The 24634-nt window shown below is 42.6% G+C and overlaps 2 protein-coding genes and 1 non-coding gene across 3 annotated transcripts in view; 2 read left to right on the top strand and 1 right to left on the bottom strand.

The window, feature by feature from the left end:
* Window positions 1-24634, bottom strand: part of LOC129676586 (solute carrier family 5 member 4A-like) — a 139042-nt gene that overhangs the window by 60231 nt on the left and 54177 nt on the right. The window lies entirely within an intron of this gene.
* LOC129676748 (small nucleolar RNA SNORA17) lies at window positions 4448-4579 on the top strand. Its single transcript, XR_008720116.1, has one exon. It is a non-coding gene; the product is annotated as a small nucleolar RNA SNORA17 (small nucleolar RNA).
* On the top strand, window positions 11197-19580 carry LOC129676587 (zinc finger protein 280B-like). Its single transcript, XM_055606997.1, has 3 exons — window positions 11197-11312; window positions 11666-11779; window positions 14904-19580. Exon 3 carries the CDS (start codon window positions 14967-14969, stop codon window positions 16515-16517), a length of 1551 nt encoding a protein of 516 aa, XP_055462972.1. The 5' UTR covers window positions 11197-11312; window positions 11666-11779; window positions 14904-14966; the 3' UTR covers window positions 16518-19580.

Genomic DNA, 24634 nt, shown 5'->3' with positions numbered 1-24634 from the left:
AAGGTTAAAAAGACCAAACTGGAGGACATGAGGGAGGATACAAGTCCCCTACCTGAGCCCAGCTTGGTATGTCAGCTCTGGGTCCCTGGAAGAGAAAGGTTCTATGGAGTCACAAAAGTATAAATATAGGATAGAACAAAAGCCTGAAAGGGGCTACCAGGAAGAGCTAGGATGACCCTGAGTCAGCACCCTAGTAATGAGCTCGTGGAAAAAAGTTATTTATTTATTTAATCTCTTTATTTATTTATGGTTTCACATTAAGTGTGCTATAGTATTACTCAATAGATGTCAGTCAGGGAGAAAATCATTGGCATGAAAAGATGAAAAAATGTTTTTTTCTCTCTTTCTTTCCCAAAGAAAAATATCAAGTCCTAGTACAGGCCAGTTGCATGATAATTTCACAGACTTTCTTTACCAGAGCATAATATAAATAATCCAGTCTATTTGCCTGTGTTAGAATTAAATACTAGATCCTGTGTAATTAAGGGTGACTATGAGGTTTTGTATAAAGGCACCTTTGTGGAAACTTGGAGATGTTGACTTGTGAACAAGTTTCTACCCACTATCAGATTGTGTGAATATGAATAAGCTACACAACCTTCCTAGGTGGGGGGTTGTATACATGAGGGTAGAGATTTCTCTTACACAATCAAGATTTTTAGTTCAATATTATCATATACAGATTCTTTTTCTTAGGGTGGTATAAACACAAAGGTAAACATATTAGAAATGTTTGTATGTGTTGTACCTGATTTTCGAGACCCCAAAAGACCACCATGAAGATCTTTATATTACAAACTAGCTCAGGCTCATACCCTCACCACCAGAGCAGTTGAGAGCAAAAAGCCCTGTGCTTTTGTGTGTTAGGTGGGTGATTTAGGTTAGGTTTGGTTCCTCCCAGCATGCCCAAAGCATGGAGATTCCTGCCTGGCAAGTGTCTATTGGTCAAAACACAAAAGATGTTGTGTTTTGAGTTGATTGGCTATAGGAAGGCCCCCCAAACAATTAATGGTCTGGCTTCCCTTGTTTTGCTGTCCTAGGGCAGAGGGGCCAGTTTCCTAGCAATTTTATCTCTAGCGGGCAGGAAAGAATGCAGTAAGGCTGTTTTTCCCCTGCAGGCTGCTGGATATGTCTCCACATGGCTAGTCTTCGTTCAGGCTTCTGTTTTTTAATTCTTTGGTCTCTCATAAGTAAGGATGCAGTGCACAAGAAAGCTTGCTCCCCAGAAACAAATTGGTGAGGAGAAATTGTCTTGAATCAGGTGCATAGGAGAAGGCAAGCTTGCGTATGCAGCCACATGACACTAATTCACTGTTCTTTAACAAAATATCCAATCACTACTATCTTTGTTACTATTCTATTGCTATGGAGAGGCACAGGACCAAGGCAGCTCTTAAAAATCAAACCATTTAATGGGGGATTGCTTACAGTTTTAAAGGATTAGTGCATGACCACCGTGACACACAGACAGGCATGATGCTTGAGCAGTAGCTGAGGGGGTTACATCCTGATCAGCAGGCAGCGGGCCTGGTATGGGCTTTTGAAACCTCAAAGCCCATCCCCCCCCAGTGACACATTTTTTTCAAGGCAACACATACTCCAAAAAGGCTAGGCTTCCTAATCCTTCTAATCCTTCACTTCCTGGTGACTAAGCACTCAAATACATGAGCCAGTGAGAGCCCATCTCATTCAAACCACTGCAAACATTGTCTCTCAAGTCACATCAGGACTGAACGCATCTTCTTCCCCTGTGGCCTGGCAATTGAAAAACAGGCAACAGAGCCCGTGACAGAGACAGCCCCTACTCCTCTTAGTACAAGACTCACATGAAGACTGAGCTGTCTATTGGCTACATTGGTGTAGGGATCCTTCAGTCAGATGAGATCTTAACTGTTGTCACCACAAACATATAAATGACCAAACAGAGTAATGGATATATTAATTAGTCTGATCATGGCAATCATTTCAAAGTGTGTCCATATTTCAAATTATTATTTTGCATACCTTAAATATATACAAATTTTATTTTAAGTTATATGTAAATAGGGGGAAAAGAATTTTACCTAATTGACACAAAGGCTTGCTAAAAACAAAAAAAAAATTTTTTTTAATAGTAATCTAATTATGTAACATTTCTAGTTGGTTATTCACCTTCATCACAGAGCAAACTTTTATAAAAGGAAACTCAACACATTTCTTTGCTTCATTCAGACTTCAGGCAAGATAGGCATGGCCAAAATAGCCATAGCCAGGAGGATGATGGCATTGATACTCACTACGCTTCCCCACAAGGGCTTCTCAGATGTGTCAGTAAATTTTCCCCTCAGGGCTTCTTCCTCCTCTTTGTTCATCTTGGGCCCTGTATTCTGCAAACCACAGAACAGGCTACATACTGTCTTGAGACATCCATGGGACTACTCAGAATCATCTAAAACAAGAAAAGCATGAATGGATTTTCACCAAAGACAGGAAACAGAAATCACTGTTGGTGCCGTACAATGGCTGTGTGCAATGCCACGACCACTTCCAAGGATCATGGGACTTTAGGGGGAAATGTGGTTGAACTTAATTATTTAAAATAGAAAATCTTCCATGGTATGAATCCAATAAGCAAAGTAAAAAGAAGTAAAAATTAGAATGGTGGCATTAACATGTCACCATAAGGATTGTTTTTGATATATCAATAATATAACATGTTTATTTAAAAGAAAAAAATGCAAACATTTTGACACATCTGACAGTTATTGTGCACTGAATTCTTTGCTTAGAAATATTTTTATAGAGATATTTTTAATAGAGGTATTGTTTTTTTCCTCCTTTTCCTCCCTCCAGCCCCAGCTAACCTCCCTTGAACACTTCGTATGCCCTCCCTCCATTCTCAAGTTGATAGCTAATTGGACTTAAGGCCTACAAACAGGAAGAAAATCATGTCTAGTATTACAAACCTAGCTAGCCTCCTAGTGACAGTGAGGTAATTAGACCTTAGGAAAAAGTGTATTATCATCTCTTTGCTAGACCAACATAATTCCTTACTATATTCTCAATCTTACTTTTATTGTCACAAAAAAAGAGTAGCTAACCACCCCTCATCAAAGAAGCTTCCCTTCACAGCAAATGAAGACCATCATACAAAGCTACGACTGGGTGCTTTGCAGAGGTCAGCAGATTATGAACAATGCCAAATACCCTGTGATTCAAACACAGTGATTCAAAGATGAAACAAAAGCATTGGGTAGGACTCCACCATTCCTGAAGTTAATCTTCTGCTCTTTCGTTGTTTTTCCAAGCAAAGTCAAGCTGCTTGACCTCACATGAACACACACCATGCTGAAAGTTTATCTGGTTGTAAAATGTCAAGAAAGAAACTTCTTTTTCAATAATTAGCCACTACATTTTTATTTATAACATTAACTTCCCACTCAAAAAATTAAATCAAATTGCAGTAATTGCTTACTAGTTTGCAATGCATTAATCAGTTAGGAAGAAACACTGGACTATCTCTACCTATCAGTGATTGTTTGTATGATAAATAAAGCAGACTCATCTTTTTGCTCTTTTCCTAGCTTGAGAGAAACTGAGTCAATTTGCATATATTAGAATAAAAATATTACATATCTAGGAAGGTTGCATGTCATGGCAAGAAATGCTATGCCTGCATTTTTTAAAATGAGTATTTCAACAACTAAAATGAATTTTTAAAAATACGGTTAAAAGGTAAAAACCTGTTTGAAGTGGGTGCGGTCCGTGGGAGATGCCTTAATTTTTAAATCCCAGTGTCTTAAGTGCTTTCCAACAAGTGAACAGTTTACTAGATAGCACGTTCACCTGGGCAAAAAGCAGTAGTGGAAGGAATAGGACCGCAAGAACTTGTCAGGGGACAGAGGGACAAGTGTCCCATTTAAACTTCAGAAACTGCTATAATCTTACAACAACACACATTGTAACAACAAACAATGACAAGTCTTAGCATAATGTCCCAAACACTAATGATTCAACTATTCCCACTGTAGTCATTACTACCACTGGGAAACAAATCTTGTGCCTCTCTAGTTCACCTAACTTCACTGCATCCTGCCCCAAATACAAGAAATCCTAAATCCTTGTTATCAGCAAGGGAGCCTGCCTAACTTTTCTTGTCTATCATGCTTAGCCATTCTCACATGCTCCTGTATATTAATCTGACTCTTTGTTTTTAACAAAAATACCATCTCCTGCCCATCGTCTCTCGTATAGAAGATGGATGGTAGAAGATCAATGATCAGAGGCCCAGAGTAGCTAGAACTTGATCCTAGGAATCGGGACAGTTAACTGCCCACTTAGGACTATCTATACTAGTGGGACCATCAAACTCATGACATGTAGGATGACAAGTAGCATGGTAGATCTGAATATTAAGCAAAAACATTAACTTGGGGGAAGATAGTTCTGTCGAAAGGTTGGATTCCTGCCTGTTTTTCGAAGCTTTGCAGGTGTGGCTGCCGTGTCACATGTGTGTCAGTAGGTGGCAGAGAGGACCAAGGCGATGTCCATGTTCAGTGTTCTGATCTATGAACATTTGAACAATTAGTAGCCTAATATTCCAGGAGCCTCTGAGAGGAGAAAGCAAGTGGTGTAGAAATGGAAGAGAAAGAGAAACAGAAGAATGTGGGCACAATGAAGAGAGGCAGAAGTGGAGACTCAAGAGGTCCCATTTATTAATTGATGGTCTTAATGAGTTAAAAAAATTCATGTTCAGAAAGTCTTTTCCTGTGCTAATGAGTTCAAGTGAATTTCCTGCTTTCTCCTCTATTAGATTCAGGGTATGAGGTGATGTGTGGAGGTCCTGTATCCATTTGAAGTTGTTTTGTTCAGATGATTAAAATAATCTATTTGTATAAGTATCCAATTTGACCAACATAAGTTTTGAAGATGCTAACTCTTCTCCATTGTTGTATGGTTTGCTTCTGTCAAAAAAATAAAATTAGGTGGCTGTAGGAATGTGGGCTTACATGTGTATCTTCAATTCTATTTTATTGAACAATGAGTCTGTTTTAGCTCTGTAGTGTAACTTAAAATCTTGGACAGTTATACCTCTAGCAGTCTTTGCTGTTGTTGCTGTTCAGGATTATTTTGGCTATCATGGTTTGTTTTGTGTTTCCCTATGAAGTTTAAGATTATTTTCTCAATTTCTTTGAAGACCTGTGCTGGAATTTTGATGGAGATTGTGAAGAATCTGAGGATTGCTTTTGGAAGGATAGCTCACTATTTTCACAATATTCATTTTACCTATTCATGAACATTGGAGGTCTTTCCATTTTCTGGTATTTTCTACAATTTCCTTTTTTAGTATTTAAAATTTTTTTTTTTTGTATGAGTCTTTCATTTTCTTACTTAGATTTCCTCTAAGACAATATATTAAGGGTATCTGGAATGTTATTGCTTCCTTTATTTCTTTTTTTGCTGTGTTTATAAAAAAGACTATTGTGTGCTTTAAATTTGTATCCTGCAAGTTTTATGAATGTAGTTTTTATCAACTGTAGTTTTCTAGTGAAAGAAATATTTATGGTATTTTATCTATAAAATCATTGTACACAAATAAACATACTTTCATTTCTACCTTTCTTATCTGTAGTCTCTTTATTTCCTTCACTTGTATTTTTGCTTTAGCCAAGACTGCAAGTACTATGTTGAATAAGTATGCAAAAAAAACAGACATTCATGTCTTGTTTCTTATTTTTGTGTAAACGCTTTGAGCTTTCCTTTGCTGGGGATTTTTTTTTTTTTTTTTTTTTTTTTTTTTTTTTTTTTTTTTTTTTTTGTTTTTTTTTTTTTTTTTTTTTTTTTTTTTTTTTTTTTTTTTTTTTGCTGTGGAATCCCTATATATTGCCTCTATTATGATGAGATATGTCCCTACTAGCCCTATTTCCTCCAGGGATTTTATTAGGAATGAAGGTTGGATTTTTGTCAAAGACCTTTGCATGCTCTATGGAGATGAACATGTGGTTTTGTACCTTAGTCTACTCGTGTGGTGGGTCATGTGTATTAATTAATGTGTGCCTCTCTGAAGTGAAGTTGACCTGATTATAGTGGATAATCTTTTTAAGGTGTCTGTTTACAAGTAGTAATTCATTGAGATTTCTTATGTTGACGTTGATGATAGATACTGGTCTATAATTTTCCTTATTTGTTGGGTCTTTTCTTCTTTTGGTATTATGGGAATATTAGATTTCTAAAGGGAAATTGGAGAATACCCTTTGTTTTCTATTATGCAAAAATAACTTCAGGAGTATTGGCAATAATTCTGATATCTACAGTATATCCACCTGGCCCTGAGCCTTATTTTTTAGTTGGGAGGTTACTAATTACAGTTTTTAACTCACTGGATATTACAGATCTATTTAAATTATTTATTTCATCCTGATTTAACTTTGTTAGGTTGTGTTATGCCGAATCTCTTGGACCCCAAATACCACCAAGGAGCCAATTCCAATGTAAATGCAGTAGGGTCTTTTTATTACATGCTCGAGCTAGGGCCCACACCCTCACCGATACAGCTTTTGAGAGTAGAGCCCTGAGCTCAGGGTAGGAGGGTGATTTATAGATCCCAGTCCCTTCCAGTGCACCCAAAGCAGGGGAATTCCAGCCTGGCAAGCGTCTATTGGTTGAAACACAAAAGGGGATATTGCATTTTAAACTGATTGGCTGTGGGAAGCTGCCAAAACCATTAATGGTCTGGCTTCCTTTGTTTGGCTGTCACTAGGGAAGAGGGGTGATCTAGGCTAGTTTTCTAGCAACTATATCTCTAGCAGGCAGGAAAAGAATGCAGTAAGGCTGGTTCCTCCCCAGCTGTGGCTGGACATGTCTCGAAGTATCTGGCCTTTTTTCAGGCTTGTGCTTTAAACTTTAATACAATAACGCAAAAAACTAATTTTAATTATTTGGTCTCTCAGTTGTATATGTCTAGCTCATCCATTTCTTTTATATTTTCCACTTTGGTGGGATAATGTATATCAAAGTATATACTTCAAGATCTGATTCTCTGAATTCTTCAGTATCTGTTTAAAGTATCCCATTGGAGGTAATCTGCTGGTTGAGATTGTAGTTCTTTCTTGGACTGGATAGCCATTATGAGCTCAGTGCTAAAGGCAGAACTCTCTCCCCTGCTCTCTGCCTGACTTCATCTGGAGAGTACCTTTAGATACAGATTCCCCTAGCCACACTTTATTATATATGGCCTCTGACACAGCTCCCTGCTGGCTCTTCCCTCCCTGCACCTATAAATTAAGCACTGACATTCTACTCTTATCATAGGAGCGTGCTGTATAATGCAAATCAAGCATCCTTGAAGTGCCTACTTTCAACTGATTATGTACACCTATTCTTGGAGCCCCACCCCCACCCCGATCACTCCCCAAGGGGTATATAGTCTTTGTTCTCTGGAATTAAAGTTGAACTAGCCATCAGCTGTTCCCAGGATGTGATCCCTGTATGATTCTCACTGGCCATTCCAGGCACACACACTTCTTGTCCCCTGCCCCTCCTGACTTCACTGGATGTAGGGAGGCAACCCCCAACCAGGAGGAGAACCACACTATCTCTTTTCACCCCAATTTTATTAATTTGGATTTCAGCTTTCTTTCCTTTTGATTAACTTTGTTGAAGTTTGTGAATCTTGTTAAATATTTCAAAGACCCAATTCTTTATTTCACTGATTTTTTTTGTATAATTGTTTTTGTTTCCATTTCATTAATTTCAGTCCTGATTTTTATTATATATTCCTGTCTATTTGGTAGGGGGTTGTTGATTATTCTTGTTTTTCTAAAGCCATCAGGTACATCATTAAGTTATTGAGATCCCTAAAAATTTTAGATGTAAGTATATAGTAATATAAACTTTCTTCTGATGACTACCTTCTAAAATATGTCCCATAGTTTTAGGTATTTTGTGTTTTCATTTTCATTCAATTCTAGGATTGAAAAAGTTTTCTTGATTTTTTTTTTCTTTCATCCAATTTTGGTTTAGTAGTATGTTGTTTCCCTTTATGAAGGAGTCTGGTAATTGGAATTCTGCCTCCTGGCCTTGGCAGATGCAGGTCTTATCCATCATTCCATTTCTCAGAGACTGTCCTTGGCGGTCTCTGCAGGCGGGGTGCTCTGAGCCTGAGAAGTAGATAGCGAGCTCCCTGCAACCCTGGGAACCAGACAGCAAACTTTGTGTAACTTTGAGTGAATTCTTGGATGCCTTGCCAGGTGGCACAGATGTGTTGCTATTGTGAAAAAAAATTTGCTTGTACCCTTTGCTTTATAAGTGTTGCTTGCACATTCAGTAAACTGAGACTTGATCAGGAATCTGTCTTGTCTCCTTTCTTCACGTCTCTGTCCCCCCATTTCCACTCCCTCTTTCAGGTGGACCCTATTCAACTAGCCCGCAGAATGGGTCACCTTTAATAGATTTGTGTGCTTTTTGCTATTTCTTGTTGAGTTGATATCCATCATTAACATATAGATGTCAGATCAAATGCAAGATGTGATTTCAATTTTTCTAAATTTGTTGACACTATTTTGTGTCATAATATATAGTCTATTTTGGAGAAAGGTCCATCATGTTAGGAAAATTGTGAATTCCTTAGTGTTTGATAGAATATTGTATTGCTACATTAGGTCCTTTTGATTTGTGATGTCATTTAACTACAGAATTTCTTTATTTTATTTTTTTTTCCAGTTGACCCATCTCCTAGACAGTCACATATTAAAATTATCACTGTGTTGGGGTCAATCTGTTGTTTAAAATCTAATAGTGTTTTATGAAACTGGGAAAACTGCCAAAACTTTGTTTTGGCATGCATATATATATATATATATATATATATATATATATATATATATATATTTAAAATTGCAATATCCTATTGTTGGATACTTAATGTGTATAAAGTGGCTCTCTTTATTTCTTTTGACAAGTTTTGGGTTGAACTCTATTTTCTTGTAGATGAGAATAGCTATCTCTCTTTGTTTCTTAGCTGTATTTGCTTGAACTACATTTTTCTGACATTTTACCCTATGGTGGTGTCTACCATTTGGCCTTAATTGTGTTTCTTGGAAACATAAAAAATATGGATGCTGTTTTCTGCTTCAATATGATAGTTTATGTCTCAGTTTTATGGATTTGGAAGCATTAATATTGACTTATTACTGAATAATATATATTAACTACTTTCTTTTTTGCTTTTAGAATGTTCCATTAGAACCCTTTTGATCCAGTGTTTTGAAATTTGTTCCTTCACCTTTTGGGGTGTATTTGATCTTCTCTTCAAACCAGTATCCTCTATAGATCTGCCTAGCAGTCATAAATCTATTTTTTTTTTAATCACAAAATGTTTTACTTTCTCTTTCAGTGATAGTGGATAGTTTTGCTGGGTATAGTAGCTTGGCCTGGCATCAGTGGTCTTTCATAATGTGTAAAACATTGGTCCAATCCCAAGAAGAGGCACTGTGGACAGGGAGTACATATGTGAGACATGTGTTCCTCAGGCAGGTCACTGCAGAGGGTGGAGGTGTTGGTGTAGACCTGGTGCCCCTACCTGGGCAGGGGCAGCCCTGGAGGTATGCAAATGAATGGGGCCAGCATCCTGATTTGTGTGTCTGCCCAGACACAAAGTGGTCATAGGGGGAATCTGTGTAGTGGGTGGAGTTGGTGGTGGGAGTCTAGACCCATGCGTGGGAGTGGAGGAGTAAGGGCCCTGAGCAGGTGTGGATGGGTTCAGCAACATATGTTGGGCCTCCATACCTGACAAGGGTGTGGCAGAGGGGCTGCAGGTTCTGAGTATTTTCTCCTTAGGCAGGTCACAAGATCATCCTAGAATTGAATGAAAATGAAGACACAAAATACCTAAAACTATGGGACATATTTTAGAAGGTAGTCATCAGAAGAAAGTTTATCTTACTATATACTTACATCTAATTTTTTTTTTCACACCAATGGGTGTGTTGGTGCACACCTGTGACTCCCCCCAACTGTCCCCCCCCCCCCCGACTTGGGAGGCAGAGGCAGATTTCTGTGAATTTGAGGCCAGCATGGACCAGGACATCCAGGGCTTGTTACTCAGAGAAACCCTGTCTCAAAATAAACAAACAAACAAACAAACCCAAAAATGACAACAACAAAACCCACATTTTTTTGAAATGGTGTCTGATTGTGTAGCCTTGGCTGGCCTGGAGCTCTCTATGAAGAGCAGGCTGCCCTTGAACCCAGAGATCTACCTGGTGTAGCCTCCTGAGTGATGGGATTAAAGGAGCACACCAGCACACCTGGCAGAGGACAAGTTTTCAGAGCTGGTTTCTGTTTCTGCAGTAAGATCTAGGGATAGAACTCAGGTCCTAGGGCAAAGTGCTTTTACCTACTGAGCCACATCCGGCCCAACCTTTTAAAGGGCCAGACAGTAAAAAGGTCTCTGGTAATCAATAAATTTTTCTGTTGCAGTAAGAAAACAAACCTAGGCAAGAAGTAAAAGAATGAACAAGTTATGTTCCAAAACTGAATAATGAAATGTGAATTTCATATAATTTTTGCATGCTACAAAAAGACATTCATCTTTTGATTTTTTTTTTCCCCAGGTCAGTTTAAAACAAAAACAAAACAGAACTAAAACCAAAAAAGCTGGGACGTCTGTTCTGAGTTTGCTTCCAGTTGGATAAAAACAGTGGGCGGATTGGTCCCCGAGGCAGCTCTAGGGGGATGCCTTTCAAGGTGGGCAGCTTGGTCACTCTAAGTGTGCGAGCCGGCTGGCGAGTCTGAGCAGAAGGCACCAGCTGAGGAGCTGTGCAGCAGGTGGGCAAACTATTTCCCGCAGAGCCCCAGCTCTGGCCCTGGCGAGCGGAGCTACAGTCTTGATGTCTTCATCCATCCTCCCACCCCCCTTTCTATTTTAGGACAGGCTCTCACTGGGCAGCCGCGTCTAAGGCGCAATCCTCCTGCCTCAGCCCCCTGAGAGCGGCGAGGAAAGAAAGGCCCGGGCTGGTCTCCAAACCTTGAGGGCCCAGACCTCAGGGGTGCATCACCCGCCGCCCTGTCCATCTCCGCTTGGCCCCTGCGCCCGCCGCAGCCGCTAGGGGAGCCAGAGCGGGGCCTGGCGACCAATCGGATCGGCGCTGCGCCCGGGGCCGAGCAGCTGACCGCGTCCGCCTCGGCAGCCAATCACAGGTGGCCGTGGGCCGGCGCGTGGCGGCCGGGGCTTTGCCGTTGGGGCGGCGGGGCCCGGGAGGCCGTGGTGCGGGGCTTCCCGCGCAGCGCCTCGCGGGCCGCGGAGTCCGGGGAGTCGCGGGCAGCGGCGGGAGGTGAGGGCAGAGGCTGGCGCCGGGGACCTCTGCGCGGGCGGCCGGGCGGGGAGGGCCGTGGGCGCGGGCGGCCGGGCGGGGAGAGCCGTGGGCGCGGGCAAGCGCGGGCCCCGTCCTGGCCCGGGCCTGCTCCCCGCGATGCCGTCCCCTTCGCGGAGGAGGCCCCTGGCGGCGCTCGGTGGCGCCGGCCTGCGATCCCTGCCCCTGGGGAGGAGGGCGCCCGGCACCCGGCGAGACTCGGGAACCAGCTCGGTAAACGCGCCGCGAGCCCGTGTGTAAGCTGGGAGGTCCGCAGGCCCTTGGAGGCCTTTAAAGCATTTTAAAAGCCGTTTATTTGCCTCTTTCCCGCACAGCAACGTCGTGTTGGTGTGTTTGGGCGACTGTGTGCTTCCTTGATCACCGGTGCAGCTCTCCGGGCTCCTGAGACAGTCTCCTCGCTGGCTGGTTCTGGTTCGAGCAGCGCTCGGGTGAGTTTTGTGGTTTTGTTGGCCGAGGTATGTTGGATGGGAGCACGTCAGACGGTGGGAATAGCCCTCAGAGTTGAGGGAATAACCTAGTTGGGGGAGTGCTCGCCCCCTGACTCTTTCCAGGACTTCACACACCGGATGTGATGGCCTCACACCCAGTTCCTGTCCGTGGAGACAGGAGGAGCAAACAGGTTTTGCATCAAAGCAAAGGAAACAAAAGAAGTCGGTAAATAACTGGTAGGGAGCGAAGTAAAAAAACATGAATAGTGTAACGAAATCTTAGGGCTTTTCTCTCTCTCTCTCTCTTTCTGTTTACCGCAGATTTCTGCGAGTTCGAGGCCAGTCTGCTCTACAGAGTAAGTTCAGACAGCCAAGGTTACACAGAGAAACCCTGTCTCCAAAAGCAAAACAAACAAACAAACAAAAAAACAACAAAAAACCAAAATAAAACAAAAAAACCAAACAAACTTCTGTTTGGAATTTCTTTTCTGAATGGCTCTGATCAATTCAGGCCAAGTATTGCTGTAATTCAGGAACCTTCCAAGTTGCTTCCTCAAGTGGTGGTTAAACCCTTCACCTGAAATCTTGGAAAGAGAGAGGAAACAGTATGGCTGCTCTGTGAAGGTACTTCTCTGTTTTCTTTTATCAGTAGGAGGCACAGATGAGTTGATGCATACAGCCTGAGATCCAGCTACTGCAGTAAAATGTTAAGTTGGAGAAGTCCGCACCCCATTTGTTGAGGAAGGGTCTTGAATAACCCCGGGTAGTTCATGTAGCTGAGAGTGACCTTGAACTCCTGGTTGGACAACATTCCCAAGTGCTTTGGTTTCAGCCTGATTGTACAAGCCTGATTTCTGGCTCTTTTATTTCGACCCCAAGAATTCTAAGGCGTTATTAATAGTACCTTAGGGTCAGCTTGATACATCAGGAAACAACAGTAGGGAGCAGTGTTCACCTTTAACTTTTGTGCAGTGTTTTAAAGGTTTTTTTTTTTTTTTTGAAATTACAGTATAATTGTGTGGTTTCCTCCTTTCCTCCCTCCAAGTCCTCCCACGTACCTCCCCTGCTCTCTTACATAAATCCGACCTGCTAAGTCTGTGTAATGTTGCTTGTGTATGTTTTCAGGTCTGACCAGTTGGTGTTCTTCCTGGGGTAGGGTTAAGGACTCAGGAGCTTTTCCTCTTCCACATTAGCATACTGTTGGTGTTGTCCTGGTTGAGAGCATGTTGAGTTGGTGAGGGATCCATACTGGTGAGGCTTCATGGGTGTTTGAGTAATACTAGTGTTAATTCTTTGAAAGTCTGGAAGAATTCTGTGCTGAATCCATCTAGGCCTGGACTTTTTTTTGGTTGGGAGACTTTTAGTTTCTCATTCTTAGCCATTTTTATTTTCTTGAAAATTCTCTGTTCAGGTCTGAAGTCCTTTTCTTGAATGGCATTTTTACTTTTACTTTTTATTTTTATTTTATTTTATTTTATTTTTTTTTTTTGGACTTGATGTTTCCTTGAGTTCTGCGTATGTTCTAGAAATGAATCTTCTGTCAGATGAATAGCTGGCATAGATCATTGTGTGGGCTTCCTCTTCTTAATGGTTTCTTTATCAGTGCAAAAGCTCTTTAGTTTGAAGTCCCACTTGTCAGTTGTTGGCTTCATTCTTGGGAAAATGAGTCCTACTGAGAGGTGTTTTCCTGCAGGGTACTGCCTGTTTTCTTGTCGTGGTTTCAGTGTTTCACAGTTAGATCTTTTGCATTTGGAGTCCACTGGTGTTAGTTTTTATGAAGGGTTTAGATATCGGTCTAATTTTATTTTATGCTTATGGACATCCAGTTTTCCCAGCACCATGTGTTGAAAATCCTTTTTTTCTTCAGTTTATGTTGGGTAAAATCTAAATGGTAGGAAATGATGCGGGCTTGAGGTTTAGGATGGAGTAATCATTGCCCAGCATTGTGCTCTAGGTTAATTAAATAAATCCTAGTCTCTGTGTGGTGATTTGGGTATACAGCTGGTTTAGGAATAACCGCTGATTAACTAAAAGATAAATCATAATAAATATTAATAATCAATAACATGAACCCCTGCTTTTTCTAAGCTGGCTGTCCTCATGATGTCTGTCTCAGCCACAGAGCAAAGTAGAATGCCACCATGCACTTGTGAAGAGGACTTGGAGAAATTGAGCCAGAACTGACCTGGAAGCCTCCTCCTGGAGGATAAGTTCTCTCTATCCTTTCCTTACTCTGCCCTCTTTACGTTTCTTGAGGTGTTTGCCTGTAGCCTCTTTGGATTCATCGAATTCTTTGATTGCTTATAATTGTTCTTTTAAGTTCTGTATTTAGTCTCGGCATTTCTCTAGGACTGGTGGTCTTCAAGTGACACGTACCGTCTTGGTCTTCCATACTGTTTGTTTTCTAGATTGTCTGATGTTGAATAGAAGTTTGTTTTGTTTTTGTTTGTTTGTTTGTTTGTTTTTGCTGTTGTCTGAGCCTGGTTGATTTCAAGACAGGAATGAGCAGGTTAGTCATTGAGCTACTGAGTGTTGATTATGGACTGGAGAGACTGGGCTAGCTCCAGTTCAGTGGTAACTAATGTGCAGAGGTCTGAAGAGTAGGGTGAGATTGCTTGGGTGAAGGCCAAGAACGTCCTCTAGAGTGGCTCCTGGCTGGGGCTGGGCCTGGGCCTGGAGGGCAGTCAGGTTCAGGGACGTGGTCAGACTGAGGTGAAGAGCACACAGTGGGCCTTGGTGAGATAGCTTGGAGATGGAGCCACACCTGGACCTGCTCAGACTCACTAACACAGAAGGATTATTTGGCTCTTAGCTGGGCCTGAGTCTGGGGACTGGGGACTGTGAGAGGAGGCAACTGGGGGTGGGAGGATCCATCTACAGGAGCTTTCTGATGCGGCTTCTGCCCAGGGTCTGGAGGGCTGCTTGGCTAGGTGGTGCTGTGTGATAGTCCCGGGTCACACTAGGAGAGACCATGGATGTGCCATCTGCCCAGGTCTGGGCCTGGAAGGTTGGGGTAGGATGGTGGCGGCACTGGGTGAGTGTCCATGATGTGTGTAACCACCTCAGAGTCTTTGGTGAGAAGTCCTTTTCTGCGCTCACTGATGTGTGCTGTGTTTGCACTCAGGTGGCAGAGTGTATAGAGGAAGCGCTGTAATTGTGGCCACACCTGCCAGGAACCACAGCAGAAATGGAGCAACCGTTCATGTTCTGCAATGCAGAACAAGATCCAGAACCACAACGGAGTTTACAAGCACCCAGTCAAGCCCACGATGAAGATGCGGAGCTCATCTTTGTAGGAGCAGAGCATGTAAATGAAGATGCTGAACTGATATTTGTAGGAATGACTTCAAATTCAAAACCAGCCAAATCAAACATTCTGAACAGAGTCACCCCAGGTTCATGGTTAAAAAGAAAGCATGATGGGTTAAGAAAATACACTACTCAAAGATTGCGGCCCTCAAGTCCTGCCGCACCCATATCAGAGACGGTGGTTGTCCTGCCGGCGTCTCCAGCTGAATCAAGATCAACAGATAGTCCTATTATTATTGAGCCTTTGTCCGAACCTGATTATAAAAGCGATTCGCCGCAAGTTGTGCCTAGTAGCTCTTCAAAGTGTAGTTCGCCTTTGGCTACACTCTCAGGTTCGAAGCGTAGCCCAGCGAGGGCAGCACTTTCAGGAGGAGAGCTGAATGAAAGTTTGTACGTATCGCCGTGCCATTCTACTTCTAAAGGAAATGTCGTAAGCCCTGGACGGAATGTTGAAATTGTAGCACCTTCTTCAGCTTTGTCCCCTTCAGGTACTGTGCACCATACCTCAAATCCTCAGCAGAAGAAAACCACCTTTGATGTTCCCAACTCATCAAACCATTTTGTGAATGGAGCCCATCTCTCAGAAGACTCTGTCCGTTCTCAGCCTCACCAGGAAAATGGATTGGTGGAAGCAGACTCTCCAAGTCTAGCAAGTCAAGAGGCCTTTGACCCCAAGAAAGGAAGTCTGACCCTCTTACTTAGTGACTTCTATTATGGACAGTATCAAGGAGATGGGCAGCCAGACCAGAAGAAGACTCACACATCCTTTAAATGCCCCAGCTGCTTGAACTCTCTAAAAAATATTAAATTTATGAGCCACACCAAACATCATTTGGAACTAGAGGGGCAGGGGAGTGGTGGCTGGGGGAGCCACACCGCCTGCCAGCACTGCCACCGGCAGTTCACCTCCCCCTTGCAGCTGGAGTGTCACGTGGCCTGTGTCCACACGGCTCCAGACCCTTCCAGGGTCTGCAGGATCTGTGAGTTGTCATTTGAGACTGATCAAGTTCTTCTACAGCACATGAAGGACACTCATAAGCCCGGGGAGATGCCCTATGTGTGTCAGGTTTGTAAGTACAGATCGTCTGTCTTCGAGGATGTGGAGACACACTTCAGGAAGTGCCATGTAAATACTAAGAACTTACTCTGTTCATTTTGTCTTAAAGTTTTCAAAACTGGGATGCCATACCTAAGTCATTACAGGGGCCACTGGCAAAAGACTGGTCACCCGTGCTCCAAGTGTCGGCTGCGGTTCTTAACCTTCAAGGAGAAGATGGAGCACAAGACCCAGTGTCACCAGATGTTTAAGAAGCCTAAGCAGCTGGAAGGGTTGCCTCCCGAGACGGAGGTCGTGATTCAGGTGTCCCTGGAGCCTGTCCAGTCAGAGTCTGTGAAGGCTGCATCAGTTGTTGTGAGCACAACTGACTGAGAACCAGCTTCCCTCAGATCTCAAGGCAGACCTTCAAAACCATCCCATTGGTCCTAGGCCGGAACCCAGAGCCCTTCGAAGAGACAAGAGTACACACCATACATTGTTATTCGTTAGTGCAAAAGATGATGAGCTGATGAATAATCGGTTTTTCTTCAGTTTGGTGATAAGGGGAGTTCTTGTTTTGTTTTCATGTTGTGAGGGTTTGTTTTGTTCTCCTTTAGTGCTGGGGCTGCATCTAAGCCTCACAGTAAGCAAGTGCTCTACCACCCCATTCCCCAGTCGACAGCACATTTGAATGAACTGTGAGCATTACTTCATATCCATCTGCTTTTCTTGTTAAGTGTTTGGCTTAACACAAGGAAGGTGTGTGTATCTGTATCCACGTGAGTGGAAACAGATTAAACTTAATTATTAGTATTTCATGTAATGTCTAAGATCGAGAGCTCTTCCACATCAGAGTTTGGAGTTTGATGGGGCTAACAAGGCCCCGCCTCTCCCTGAAGATCTATAGGCAGTTAATGTTCGCTACGGGAAGGAGAGAGACTTTTTTTCTTTCTGTTTTGAGAGACATCTTCATAAGGGGTATAACATGGGTAAGTGGACAGGCACACACTGATTCCAGCCTTGAAGCCAAAGAAGGAACCCTGGCCATGAGAGTATCCAAGGAGGCCAAGCCATCCCTGTAAAGTGCCGGCGTTTTGTGAAAGACCTCTACAGACATTAAGAGCACAGCTGTGTGTCCTCAGCGCTGAAGCAGCAACAGTAATTAGTAAGGTGGGAACTCTTGTCCACCGACTTCTGTTGCTTGATTCCTAGGGTAGTTGGATCCATTCACTCTTTGTCCCATCTTGGCTAGCTGTGTTTGAAGAATGAACTGGCCATATTCTTATGGGCCACAGCACTAAAGCAAGTTGTCCTTTCCTGGGGAAAGAAGCATTGGCATTTTTAGCTTGAAGTGTATTGATTCCAGTAGCAGTGGTTGCTATAGGAAGGAGAGAGACTTTTCCCCCTGTTCTGAGAGACATTTTCTCAAGTGGTGTGGCATGGGTGAGTGGCTTGGGCTGAACTTAGTTCTACTTTCAAGCTGTAATAGGAACTTGCCCAATAATACTGGACATAGCACAAAAACCAACCCAGGGCGACTAGAATTTAAGCCCTCTATGTAGTGTTTTCAGTACATTTTCAGTACGTGTGTTTTGTGGTAATTGAATATGTGAAGCTTGCGGTTTGGTGCCATGGTGCTTTTTCCCCCTTGGTGCTAGGGATTAAGCCCAGGGCCTTACATGTACCAGGTAAGGGCTCTGCCACTTAACTAGATCCCTAGTCACAATTTGTATCTTTCTTCGTATTTAAGTGATTCTAGAACAGTGTTCCCTTTGTTGTATGTGTAATTTCCAGTTGACCACACTAATACTGCTTGGGTCTTACTTGAAGCACTTCAGTGTGCATGGCATGCCCTAAATGAAGACTTGTCTTCTCCCATGTAATATGTTGTACTACTTAGTCGGCCACTGTCCTATGGAGGAACAGCCCTTCATAGAACTGTAGACACCCCCTGGAGACTGGTCTTCAGCAGCTTCAGTAGCATTGGCCATTTCTGTAAATTTCCAGGGCTGTCTCCTTGAGTCGGGCCCAGTGCCACCTACTGTTCTGCTCCTCCATCTCCAGCCCAGAGGACCAGTGGCTTCTGTCCATCCCTCAAGGAAGGAGTCTGGACGCATGCTGGTTATAGTCACTGTCTGGGAAAATCTCTTGAGTTTCCTGTTCTTTTCTTTAAAGGTACCTTATCTTGCTGGTTGTGGTAGCACACACTGGTAATAACAGCTCTTGGGAGGCTGGGGCCAGGTGGATCTGGAGTTCAGGGTCAGCCCTGGCCTCTTCAGTGAGTTCCAGAATACACACCAAGACCTGTCCCCTTACAGCAAAAGAAAGGATCAATGGGGACAGTTTCCTTAGATTTTCCTATTCCGTTTTTCCTTTCTCAGTCTAGTGAAGTCTTCTAGATTTCCCCCCAAAATGGGAAGAAGTCCTCTCTAGGCCTTGGCATCTCTGTTAAGGCAGAGGGAGTAAGAGGTTGTAAGGTAAGAAGTTGTATGTATTTACTCTGTGCTTGATTCATTGATTGACTCTGATCTGCATCTTTATGATTTTGATTGGCCTCTTCAGTGAGTGTCTTTTTGGGACAAGGCACACTAACTTTTCATCTTGTACCTTTCCTTTGGCTGTAGAAAGTTTTTGTTCCATTTGTTCAGGTGGAGAACCGCGCTGTTTCTGAAAGGAATCTGCAGACTTCTGTACTGTCTGTGGTAAAAATAAGCCACCTTAGACCTGTGCTTAGTGTTGCCATCACCGTTGCTGTAGTTGCTGTTTCAGTAAATCATGCTCCTGAGGAGCGCAGGCCGCTGTTTACTGCTAAGGGAGGCCCAGCGCTCTGTCTCCTGCCCACCTGTCTCCCTGGGCTGCCATGCTCCCTGCCGCTCTCCTCGCTGCTTCGCTGTTCTGATCAGTTGGCCTTGTCATTCCTCTAGTAAACTCCTGTTTCTTCTTCCCGATGCAAAGGCTGCACAGCTGCTCTCTCGTCATAGTGCTTTCCCCTAAGCCTGCATGGCTTGCTACCTCACATGTGCTCTGTTAAATTAAGCTCGTCAGGATTTCGAGAGGGGCTGGAAACTCCCGCTTGTGAAGTCCTGCTTATTCCTTCTCTCTGAAGGCAGTTTACCTCGAGTTGCACCTTTCTTCCCTCTGCTGTCTAGCTGAGTTTCCTAGTCACAGAACTTGAGGAAGAAATCACTTCGGTTCTGTCTTAGAAGTGAGCTAGCTTAAGTCCATTTCTGTGCCTATTACACAAAGAAGTATAGTGAGCTGAGTCTTTCGGAAGCTTTCTGTTTTATATTGATAGCTCTATTTTTAAAGCAGTGTCACTTTGTTTTGTTTGTACGTGTATTAAATTTATCTGTCAAGATTACTATTTTGTTACTCGGAAGTTTGTTGCTTGTTCTTTCAAATAAAAGTCATTATTTTGTTAATGTTGCCAAAGTTATTTATAAGAAATAGCAACTAAGGAAATAAAACATTTTGTGAAAACCTTTGCTTTATTGTTTTTTTTTTTAACTGTATTTTAGCTTAATTTTTGTTTTGTATTTTCTGCACTAAGTTTGTTTTTACTCTCATTGGTTAGAGTTTCTAGATGATATGTTTAATGGAGCTAGTAGTCTTCTTGAGTTTTAAATTTTTTATTTTACTTATTATTGTGTGTATGATTTGTGTTGGGATGTGGAAATGTGTGCCAGTCCACATGTGTGGAGGTCAGAGGGCGACTTTCTGGGGTGGATTTTTCTATCCAGAGATTGGACTCTGGGCTGTTAATCTTTTTTTAAAATCTGTTTATTGGTTCTTTGTGAATTTCACACAGTGCATTCCAGTCCCCCTCATCTCCCCTCCCTCCATATCCACTCTCTGCCCTTGCAACCTACCCCCAAAAGAAAACTGAACATCCCCCTCCCCCACCAAAAAATAAAATATGTTTCTGTGAAAGCTGTGGTGTGTCACACAGTTTACCCTTTTGTCCAAACAGCTTTACTTGCAAATGTTCATTGCACTGAGTCAGTGGTCTGGTTGAGGCCTCTGGCCTCTGCTACACCATCAATACTGGATCCTCACTGGCACCCCACACAGATACTCTGTTGTTGCCCTGTGTCATGGAGATCCTTTGGGTCCGCAGGACTGTCCCCTTCACGTGCTCTAGCACTTCATAGATGGAGTAGAGTTGAGGCCTGGATCAGGCCTGGGTGGTAGCTGAATTGTTCAACCCACCAGCTCGCCTGTGTTCTACAGCACAGGATGGGTGGGGTCAGATCTGCTCAGCTCTCAAACATCAACATGGTTCCCAGCCAAGAATAGGGACATCTGTGTGGCCTTTGGTGGTAACATGGGTCCTGGACATTGAAGAGACCCTTGCTGCTTCAGGACATCACCATGGCCTCAGGTTGCAGCTCAGGCTACTCCCATCTGCTGTTCCTCATCTTCCTTTTCATAGTACATACACCATTCAGCTCCTGTTTCTTTCCCTTCTCTCCACCACATACTTGCTCATCAAACCTGCTCTGTGGGTGGGTGGGCCTCTTGGACCATTAAGCTTTTATCTACTGAACCATCTCATTGACCCATTGTTCTTGGCAGTTTTTGTTTGTTTGTTTTTCCAAACAGTTTCTCTGCGTAACAGTCTTGGCTGTCCTGGACTTGATCTGTAGACCAGGTTGGCCTTGAACTCACAGTGATTGGCTTGCCTCTACCTCCTTGAGTACTGTGATCAAAGGTGTGTGCCACCATGCCCAGCTACAGACTCTTCTGTTTTTGTTTTTACCAAACTGTAATATATGTGGCCACATCCATTTTTCCATTAGAGTTAAATATTGAAACCCACACTAAAAATGAACCATGAGGTTTTGCATAAAGGTATGTGGAATTGGAAAATGTGGATTGTTTACCAAACTCTGCCCAATAACAGGTTTTGTGAATATAAATGAGTCACATAACCTTTTTAATTCATTTGTATTACATTTATATTCCCTTTTCAGGGAGGTAGAATATACATACACATTACAAATATTTTTAATATGGGTGCTGACGGAAGCTTGCCCTACAGAAACAGTTGCTAAGAAGAAATTGTTCTGAAAGCTATGCATAGAAGAAGGCATGCTTGCTTTGCAACCATGGGATATTAACTCATTAAGACTTCACATTATATCCAGTAAGTGCTTTGTTTTCATAGTTATAAAGTTTGAAATAGATGTTGATTAAAGGGCATAGAATTTTGGATACAAAAAGAAGTCTGGGAAGTTATGCAAATTATAGTGACTATACTAAAAAAATGCTATTGTAAACTGAAGTTTCCTAAGTGATGCACATCTTAAATATTGTCACCATTGGTACACAAAAGATGACCAAATCAGATGACAGATATATTAATTTGATCATGATTATAATTTCAGGGTTTTATTTTTTATTATAATATCAAATGGGCACGGTGTATATCTTAAATACGTACATTTTTAGTTCCATCTGGAAAAAAGAACTAACACAAAGGCACGATAAAAACAAGAAATCATATATATATATATATATAGATAGATAGATAGATAGATATCAATATATTGATATATAGATATAGATATATATCAATATATATATATATATATATCTAATTGCACAACATTCCCAATTGGTCATCTACTTGTTATACGACAAACTTTATAGAAGAAAACTCAGTTCTTCCCTCGGGGTTCAGGCAAAATAGGCATGGACAAAGACAGCCACAGCCAACAGGATGATGGCATTGATATTCACTACATTTCTCCAAAAGGGCTTCTCAGATGTGTCTGAGAATTTTTTCCTCAAAGCTTCTTTCTCTTCTTTGGTTAGCTTAGGTCCTTTATTTTGCAAACCACAGAATAGGCTACATGCTCTCTTAAGACATCCACTGGATTGCTCAGAATCATCTGTAACAGGAAGAAGCATCAATAAATCATCACCAAAGATAGGAAATGGAAATCACTGTTGCTGCCCTACAAATGGCTGTGAGCAAACGTCACAACCACTTAGAAGTGTGAGGGGACTCTATGGTAAAGTATCGTTAAATCTGCTTATCTAAAATAGAAAACTGCATGGTAAGAATCCAATAAACAGACAAAAAATAAATAAAAACTGGGGGTTGGGGAAACTGACATGTCACAATAAGGTTTTAAAAATAGAAGATGGAGGAATCAAAGATAGCAGCCCTGAGAGGACACTGTGTCTGATGATCAGGACAGCAGTGACTGCACAGCAACCAATAGACTGAACTCTGGGTCCTAAAACACCAGCAATTTTGTTTCCCAGGTGAGAGGAACCCCCACACTGTGGGAAGGAATCAAGTTCATTCTCCGGTCACCCAGCTAAAGCCTGGAAGAGTATCCGGGTCCCAGAAGGTACTCAGTTGCCAGCCAAGAGCCACATGCCTTTGTGCTCTGATCACCATCCCAGACTGAATTGTGGGTCCCATAAGATCAGTAACTGGGATTTCCAGTTGAGAGAAAACCCCATGGAGAAGGAAGAAATTGGGACAAACATGAGGTCACCCAGACATTCCTGGAAAAGGTCCTAGCTCCATCAGGCACTCAGCCACCAGCCCCGGGACCTGCCTGTGCACCTGACTCATGGTTCCACACAGAACTGTGGGCCCCAAGGCACCAGAGACTGGGTTTCCCTGTTGGGAGGAAGCCCCACAGTGAGGGAAACATCAGGTCTGACCTCAAGGCACTCAGCTGAACCTGCCCTCCGCATCCTGAAAAGTTCTCAGGAGAAGTTCCTGGGTTCCTGCAGGCACACAGTCACCATCACAGAGCCTCTCCCCTGCACCTGTGTGCTCTACTCACCATCCCAGATTGAACTGTGGACCCCAAAACACCACAGACTGGGTCTCCCTGTTGGGAGGAAACCCTATGGTGGGGGAAACATCAGGTCTTACCTCAGGACACTCAATTCCAGAAAAGTTTCTGGGTTCCCAAAGGCTCCAGGCTCTAGCTTCCTGCTGCATACATGAGTGCCGTGCTCACTCGCCACTCATGTGCCACTGATTACAACTTGGGTACTGAGGCACAGAGCTCCAACCTAAGACCTACAGAAGCCTGAGATCCATGGGATCAGCCACCAGACAGTGCTCCAAGGCACAGACTGTCTCCCTAGCTATACTAACCAAACCGTGGGGCTCTCTGGTTCTTCAAGAGGGCTGTGCCCAACACACACAATGTACGAGCAGCAGCAGCAGCTCACTAAATTCAGAGCAAGAAACCCAGTGGTAGGGCAGCTGTCTCCAGGATTTCTCCTGGGGAGAGAAGAGCCCCCCAGTCTACCAACAACCACAATTACCACACAGGTCCATACGCCTGAGGTGAGCTGTGGCAATTCCTGAGAAGCACTGCCATTCGGTGACCATACCCAAAAAGCTGAGGAGGCTTCCTTCAGGAAAAACTACCTTCCTGCCAAGGGGATTCTCCCCACCCCAGGATTCCAGCAGGCACCAGAAACTAACAGTCAACATCCGAGACAGCCAGATGGGTAGAGACCAGCATAAAAGCAAAACCAACAAAAACCAAAGCAATATGGCATCTCCAGAACCCAGTAATCCAGAGGCAAGTATTCCTGGACACCCTAACATAAGTGACATTCAAGAAGATGATCTTATAAAAACGTTTATGAAGAGGATAATGGAGAACACAAATAAAATGCATAAAGAAATAGAGGAAGAGAAAGTGAAACACACTATGGCCATCTGTAAAGGAATACAGGAATATGCAGCCAAACAGTTTGTGGCCTTCAGAGAGGAAATAATTAAATCACTGAAAGAAATAAAAGAAACAGAGGAATGCTCAAGCAAACAGGTGAAGGAAAATACAGTTAGACATGTGAAGGAAATCAACACAATGGTTCAAGATCTGAAGATAGAAACAGTAAAGAAAACACAGAGGAAATCATGGAGAGGAAGAACTTAGGGAAGAAAACAGGAACTACAGAATTAAGCATAACCAACAGACTACAAGAGATGATAGAAAGTATCTTAAGTGTGGAAGAAACAATGGAAGAAATCGATGTATCTGTCAAAGAAAATGTTAAATCTAAAAAATTCCTGATACAAAACATGAAAAGACAAAACCTAAGAATAGGAATAGAGGGAAAAGAAGATTCCTCTCTCCAAGGCCCAGAAAATATTTTCAACAAAATCATAGAAGAAAATTCTTCCAATTTAAAAGAGAGGCCAATAAGCATACAAGACAACCTAATAAATTAGACCAGAAAAGAAAATCCTCTGGCCACATAATAATCAAAACAGTAAGTATACAGAACAAAGAAACAATACTAAAAGCTGCAAGAGAAAACCGCCAAGTAACATATAATGGCAAACCCATCATATCACACCTGACTTCTCAACAGAGACTATGGAAGCCAGAAGGGCCTGGGCATATATCATGCAGACCCTAAGGGAACACAGATGTCAACCCATGCTACTAAACTGAGCAAAACTCTCAGTCATCATAGATGGAGAAAACAAGATAATCAGTGACAAAAAAAAAAAAAAA

This window comes from Psammomys obesus, unplaced genomic scaffold (assembly GCF_907164565.1).
Source record: "Psammomys obesus unplaced genomic scaffold, mPsaObe1.curated_primary_1811, whole genome shotgun sequence".
Classification (NCBI taxonomy): Eukaryota; Metazoa; Chordata; class Mammalia; order Rodentia; family Muridae; genus Psammomys; species Psammomys obesus.
Note: the sequence above shows the minus strand (reverse complement) of the source record. Positions and strands in the feature narration are given on the sequence as shown.

Coding starts and splice junctions, on each gene's coding strand:
- LOC129676587 (XM_055606997.1), top strand. CDS start 14,967: ATGGAGCAACCGTTCATGTTCTGCAATGCAGAACAAGATCCAGAACCA.